The sequence below is a fragment of the Lissotriton helveticus genome, chromosome 5_1, assembly GCF_964261635.1.
Source record: "Lissotriton helveticus chromosome 5_1, aLisHel1.1, whole genome shotgun sequence".
NCBI classification, from domain to species: Eukaryota; Metazoa; Chordata; class Amphibia; order Caudata; family Salamandridae; genus Lissotriton; species Lissotriton helveticus.
In genome coordinates, this window is record NC_136065.1 from 1,973,011,657 (window position 1) to 1,973,018,666 (window position 7,010).

At 45.6% G+C, this 7,010-nt stretch overlaps 1 protein-coding gene across 1 annotated transcript; it reads left to right on the forward strand.

Moving 5' to 3' along the window:
• Positions 1-2,244: 2,244 nt before the first annotated feature.
• On the forward strand, positions 2,245-6,687 carry LOC144756113 (telethonin-like). Its single transcript, XM_078645657.1, has 2 exons — positions 2,245-2,537; positions 3,780-6,687. Exons 1-2 carry the CDS (start codon positions 2,389-2,391, stop codon positions 4,192-4,194), a joined length of 564 nt encoding a protein of 187 aa, XP_078501783.1. The 5' UTR covers positions 2,245-2,388; the 3' UTR covers positions 4,195-6,687.
• The last annotated feature ends 323 nt before the right edge of the window (positions 6,688-7,010 follow it).

The following is a 7,010-nucleotide window of genomic DNA, read 5'->3' on the forward strand; positions in this document are numbered from 1 at the left end:
TTATCCTTGTTGTGTCTGCCCATAGGTCCTGTATTGCTCTAGTTGTTTTCTCTTGTATCCCTGTGTTGTTATCCTTGTTGTAATGCTCTAATTATGTCTTCTGGTAGACCCTGTGTTATCCTTGTTGTGTCGTCCCATAGGCCCCATAATGTTCCTGTTGTGTGTCTCCCTGTATTGCTCTAGTTGTTTCCCCTGTGTAGACTCTGTGTTATCCTTGTTGTGTAGCTCAGTATTGTCCTAGCTGTGTCTCCCTGTAGGCCCTGTGATATTCTAGTTGTATCTCCCCATATGGCCTGTAATGCTCTACTTGTGTCTCCCCATAGATCCTATAATGCTGTAGTAGGGTCGTCCCAAAGGACCTGTATGGCTCTAGTGGTGTCTCCCTATACACCCTGTTTTATCCTTGCTGTGTCTTCCCATCAGTGGTCGAAGTGGGCGAGATCTGAAGGGCACAACGTGCCCATACTTTTTCATTTAAGTAAAACCATTCCTCTACTTTTTGTCAATGGACAACCGTCCCGGGACTGTTAATTCCGAGTGTTGAAACGCTTGTGCTGCAGTGTAAGGCTGGGAGTCTCCTGTGCTGTGAATCCAAGGGAGGCACAGACAGTAAACAAGCCTTCCTGCCAGGGTGCTGCTGCCTGAAAGAAATGTAAATGAGCGCAACTGGTCAATCAGCAAATGTAAAGGGTGCTTGGAAGCCAGTATTGGCAATAATTGATGGGATCACTTGAAGCTTCCTGGTGACCCAGATTTATTCCTTTTGAGGATAATATAAGAGAGTTACCCGTAGAGCTGTGAAGTGCGTGCTTTAAAAGACCAATATTAGATCAAAATTACATTTCTAAAGTCTGGGTATTACTAAAATCTATATTTTGGAAGCACTTTTGTATATTAAACCTTTTTACACATTTTGCAGCAGCCCATCTTATACTGCTTGTAATGCACGTTTATAATAATGACTTCATGTTCCTAGTGCTTTCTGGGACAGACTGCGGCCTCATAGCACTAAACATACACAAGTCACTATTCTCCACTGCACTAACCGGGTTTAATTCTGTGACCCTCTGGTTACACACAGACCTCTGCAGTGCATTAACTAATAGAGGTTTCATAATATACAAAGTGCATTTCTCCCTGATTAACTTGACTTGCATTTATTTTTCACTTAAGCTATGAATTATGTTATATGTTGTTACCTGAAGGTGAAAGACCGAAAAAAGTTGCAGAATATTTTGCTTTTTTTAGCCACACATTTGACTCCGTCCACATGCTGCCTGCCCCTGCACACAGCATGACAGCAGCCATACTTTTTTTAATGCACTTCCACCACTGCTCCCCTTAGATCCTGTAATGCTCTAGCTGTGTCTTGTGTAGGCCCTGTTATATCCTTGTTGTGTAGCCCTGTAATGCCCTGGTGATGTCTCCCTTGTGTGGCCCCGTAGGCCTCCTATCGCCGGAGTTGTGTCTCCCCATAGACCCTGCATTGCTCTAGTTGTGTCTAGATGCACTTTCTACTACAGCACTTCACTACACACCACATCAGGGCACTGTCATCCATGACCTCTGGGGTTTGGGAAATTCAGGAGAGGGAAAAGTACTGTGACGTGTAAAACTTGACGTGGGCGCCTTTAATTTATTTACCGATCGGTAAATAAAAAAGGAAAAATACTTTTGAGCTACTTTTTTATTTTTTTATTTTAAGTAAATAAAAAAAAATTGTCTGCGTCATTTGTAGGAGTGCATGTCTTGTCTACACAACAACACGGCTACTCATGTCATGGAGTCTTTTTTTGTTTGTTTTCTTTATCCATGCTGCACAACATAACTAAACGCAGTGGCAAAGCTAATAGGTCCCAAAAACTATACTTATCGTGATTGCTTCTTGTTTTGGGGTTCTCTTCCGGGCCCTTTTCTGACACGGTTATTGGAACTGTCTGCTATGCGCTGAGTTGGCTGAAGTGTGGGAAATAATGTTGGTGGTGGGCGGTGCTGGTATGCGGACGGTGCCCGTAAGGAGTGTGTTATGTGTGAATGCCTCTCTGACGTCAGCAGGGGGCTCGGTGACTCAGTGAGTGAGGCTGGTGCAGTCCGAGCGTGTCCTGCATCCGGGCTTCCCAGCACAAGGGGGTCCGGTCAGATATAGCACATTACAGCCGGGCCTGGAATAGCAGCGCGGCCTGTATAAGAGACCGGAGGGAGGGCAGAGACAGGGAGGGCGGGTCACAGCTGAGGAGGCTCCAAGCAGACAGACAGAAAGAGAGATACGAGGCATCCGGCCACAGAAACCGAGAGACTGCTGAGAAAAAGACAGACAAGCGGCGAGACAGGAAGACAGAGAGACAGACATACCTACCACGAACAGACAGACAGACAGACGCTGCAGAGATGTCGGGGTGCACTGTGGTCCAGCGGGGTGCAGGGATGCTGAGTGCAGCTGAGCTGAGCTGCCAGGTGCAGGAAGAGAACAAGGCCCGGAGGGAGCTCTACACGGCCGAGTGGAGGGACCTCAGTCTGTCCAGCAGGGCTGAGAAGGGGTGAGTGAGTGAGGGTATGGGGGTGGAAGGGGTAGCGAGAGGCGGTGGAGCCTGGGGAATTCTCAGGGGGGTGAGAGAGTGTATGTCCAGAGAATAGGTAGGGTCTGAGTGAGTGGCAGGGGTGAGTAAGGATGGCGCCACGTGGAGTGAATAACTGTTGTCATCAATATATATCATCGTACAAGCTCTTAAAAACATACAACTTTACAAAATAAAAAAAAATTAGCTGTATATTTAACATTTCCATAGGCATATGAGCGTTAAACAATTGCATTTGACAAGCAAAGGTCTTGAGAATGTTAGCTGAATATTTAAAAACAGGTCTAGTAAAAAACAACAGCCCATCTGTAAAAAAAAAAGTGTGTTGGCAAGGGGGAAGGGGTAGTGTAATATATGAGGGGGGACGAGTGGGAGTGCCTGTGTGGTGGGAAGAGTGAGTGCAGGTGTGTGCAAGGTTTAGAGTGAGCTGAAGTAAGTGTGGGGCAGGGTGCAGACAGAGAGCTTGGGTTCAGGAGTACTTGAGTCTGGGTCACTTGCAGTTTATTTGAGTGTGAGTGAATGTAGGTCTCCGGTGTAGGATGAGTGAAGGAGAATGGGTTGAGTCTGGCCTCCGTGGGTGAGCAAAGAAAGTGAGTGCGGCTCATGTGGCAAGGAAGTGAGCGAGGGAAGGGATGGTGTGTGATCGCGGGATATGAAAGCTGGTTGAGTGAGGATTAGAAAGTGACAGTACACTCTGTGCAATTGGCCCTGTGTAGGTCGCCCCAGCAGTGTCATCTGTGACCCACTGCAGGCCCGGCCTACAAATCACTTTTGGCGACAGCACTGTACATTCTGTCTATGGGTCTGCCCAGAACTACTCAGCTACTTACAATGGTCCAAGCTGCTGCTGATGAAGCCCAATAGGTGTCCATCAGTGACAAGTGGAGGTTGCAGTCATCACAGGGTCCTCCTGAAGACCCTGTTCTCTTTTCAAACCCAGCATAGTGAGCTCCTAAGGGGCACTTAGCAATGGCGTCCCCACTAGAAGTCGCTGTACCAAGATTCGCTTACACTGGTTTGTCGATGGTCTATAACACATCTAACTTCCTGTGGTGCACCTCGGCATCAGTTCTCTAGCAGGAAGTCCTTGATTGTTGGTTTTAACATTGGGTTATTCATGGTCTGTGACATGTGCCCTCTTCTTTGGCCCACATTGAGACTCAGTTTTTAAGGGTCTCTGACACTTTCGCTCTCTTCCTACAGCTGTTGTATGAGAGAAGCCAATGACCATCGGAAGGAGACTTACACCAAGTGTCACGAGGTCCGATTCCTGGTGCAGAGTTCTCCCTGGAATGTCATGAAGCTTGGTCGTCTTGGTGAGGTGCAGACAGAGTACCACCTACCCTACCAGCGGGCCCTGCCCCTGCCTATCTTCAAGCCTGTGGACCTGAGTGGCAAGACAGAGAGGGTGCCCACCCCTCAGGAGCTGAGCAGAATGATGGCGTTTGAGAGGGCCTTGAGCCACCCGGGCGACGGTCTGTGCCAGGACAAGAAGATGATCTCCGAAATCACCAAGGATCTTCCCCAGGTCATGCAGATGCCACACATGGAGTTTAGAAAGGTGGCCCTGCCACGGTCCCTGTCAAGGACCTTGTCCCAAGAGGCCAGACGAGGCTGAGGGACAGACCAGCAGGCAGCTGGCACACATGGACATTAGGAAGGTGCCCCTGCCATAGTCCCTGACTAGAACCTTCTCCAGTAGGCCATAGAGGATGAAAACATCTGATGGATCCTGTGCATACAGCCTGCATCCAACCAACCTAACTTAAGACGTTTATCTTCCTTTGCCTTCTACAGCTGCTCTTCTGGTTCCTCTTGAGATAAAGCCACCTACATCTGCATAAACCTGGACTCCTGCATTCTGTTCTGTGTCACGCCAAACTGCGTGGAATGGAAAACTGCAGGGTTCAAGAACTCAACTGAGAGGGTCTGATCAAGGAAGCTGACTCAATCCAGGGACGTTTGCTAGGACTTTTGGGGTTTGTCTGGGACCACTAAACATATTAATGAGCCGTAGACAGGCTCCAAGCTCTCCTGGTCACATGTGTTTTTTTATTTCTACTGTATTTTATTGAACGTGTTTTGTCCTTAGAGCTTTACAGTGTTAAAAATCAGTCAATCAACAAATGAATAGATTAAGTTGATAAACAAGGAGACAATGTACAATTCCGTGGTCGGAAAAGATGGAAGCGACTGAAGGAATGCCTGTAAAAGAAAAAGAGAGGTACAAAGAGAATCGAAGGGGGCGGAGGACGAGGAAGAGGCAACCAATTACAATAATAATGACAACAATAATAAGACGCACAAAGAGAGATGAGCAAAGATGAAAGGTAGAAATAGAGAAGATGAATTTGGAGACTGAGAGGTAGAGCAGGTAGCAACGTAAAGCAACCATAAAAGGTAGGAGGAGCCAGGCACCATGTGCTGAAGACGGAGTAAAGAAAGGGTACTTTAGATGGAACGGGTGAGAAGGTGAGGTAGGGACACAAGATATACAGAGACATGAGAAGAAAACGGAGGATTAAAGAGGAGCCAGGAGGGTGAAATAATAAAAAAAATAGAAGAGGTGCATCACTCAGGAGAGTAGACCAATCAGAAGAGGGGAAGACAGTGCTACCTGGGGTACATGAAAACACTACAGCTCATCCCATGACGGGTCATTGCTAGGGAAGGTAGACCAAGCAGAGGAGGGGAAAACTGCACCTCAGGGGTACGTGAAAGCATTACAGCTGGTCAAAAGATGGGTCGTAGCTAGAGAGGGCAGACCAATCAGAAGAGGGGAAAGCAGTGATAACTGGAGATGGGTGGAAGCATTGGTCATGGTTAAGACAGGTGGTTTAGCGGAGGAGGGCTGATTAGTCACAAAATGGAAGAGAGGTCTGCGGCATAAACAAAAACGAGGAAACAGATTAATGGACCTTTGCAGAAGTTGATTGGGAGTGTGCAAAAAAATGTAAATAAAATTGAAGATATGTGGAATAAAAAAGCCAAGGTGGGGGATGAAGCTACACATTGAATTTTGGGTGAGATGGTACTGTGGGAGTGACTGAGTGAAACACAACTATTTGAGGACATAGAATGAGGGATTCTGTACTCTACGCCAAGACACTAGTCTGGTGGGAGGGGGCAGTAGTGCAACACATATGTAAAACTATGTTGTCCAGGTGTGTTAGTGCACACACAAGTTGTACTGCCTCTTGGACTGTTGGCGCTATGTGTTATTGTTTCTCAACTCAGTGGTACCTGTTTTATCGAGCATATCATGCAGTACCTTCACTTCTCATTGCTGTGCATTGGTTACCCACAGAGTCTTAAATGTGTAAAGTATATAAAGTGTTAGTCCAACAAGCACCAACCAGTTTCAGAGCAGCATTGGTCATTCTGGACAGCTAGTTGAGCGTCTGACCCCTAATTCCCTTAGCCAACCATCCTACCCTCTTTGAATAGTGTATTTTCTAACCCAAAAAATAGGTCTAGTAAACACAACAATGAACTCTTTTGAATTCCTGTCCAATGATCGTGATATTTCTCTTATTTTGATAACAATAAATTGTGCGCTGAATGATGAAAAGGTAAATATTTCATACTCTCTTCAAGAAGGAGCTTGTGTTAGTTGGTAAAATAGACATTTCCGTACTAAGGGATACATGAATCAAAGGGTTTTACTCATTCTGTGTCTATGGAAAAATGTATTAATACATAAGGCCAGGATTTCTTTACCAAAAATAATGTTTACTTGAATCCGCTTTCGATGTACTCCACATTTAACAGTGCTAAATATTAGATTTTCGCCTAATAAGTGTTATCCCACAACTATTGGTTATCAGGCTTTTGCCCAGGATGTGGTGTTTTATTAATCTGGAATATCAGAACTGTGTCCAACATGTGGTGTTCACTAAAGCTGAATATCAGAACTGTGTCCAACTTGTGGCGTCCCACTAATGCAGAATATCAGAACTGCGTCCAACATATTGTACCCCACTAAAAACCGTACATTTGCCCAAAGTGTGGCCCGCTGCTATGTTTGATGTGAGCTTATTTTCTTCACAGGCTCATGACTTAAAAAAAAAATTATGCTTTTTGCAAATCTGTATAAATGATGGTCTGTACATACTTGTTATTGGTTTAAACAGTACCGAGGTGTTATATTTTGTATATACCTTTAAATCTGCACAACCCTCTGCAGACAAGTTCGGGCTCAATGAATATGTAAAGTCTCTGCTGTCCCGGCATCTGTAGCGATGGAAGTCTCGGCCATTTGTAAAAAGAAAAAGAAAAAAACTCAATCTTGTTGTACCCGGCTTTAGAGACAAGTTTGTAAAGATTAAGGCAGGAGAGAAGCATAATTGAGAACTTGGGAAGTAGTTTTGGTGTTGTGGTCATGAGAACAGACATGGGAGGCAGAGGGGAGACAAGAAAACTCCTCAGTCCAGA

Bases quoted from the DNA above. Each gene is read 5' to 3' on its own strand.
- LOC144756113 (XM_078645657.1), top strand. From the start codon at position 2,389: ATGTCGGGGTGCACTGTGGTCCAGCGGGGTGCAGGGATGCTGAGTGCA. The intron at 2,538-3,779 runs GTGAGTGAGTGA...CTCTTCCTACAG, and splicing joins TCCAGCAGGGCTGAGAAGGG to CTGTTGTATGAGAGAAGCCA.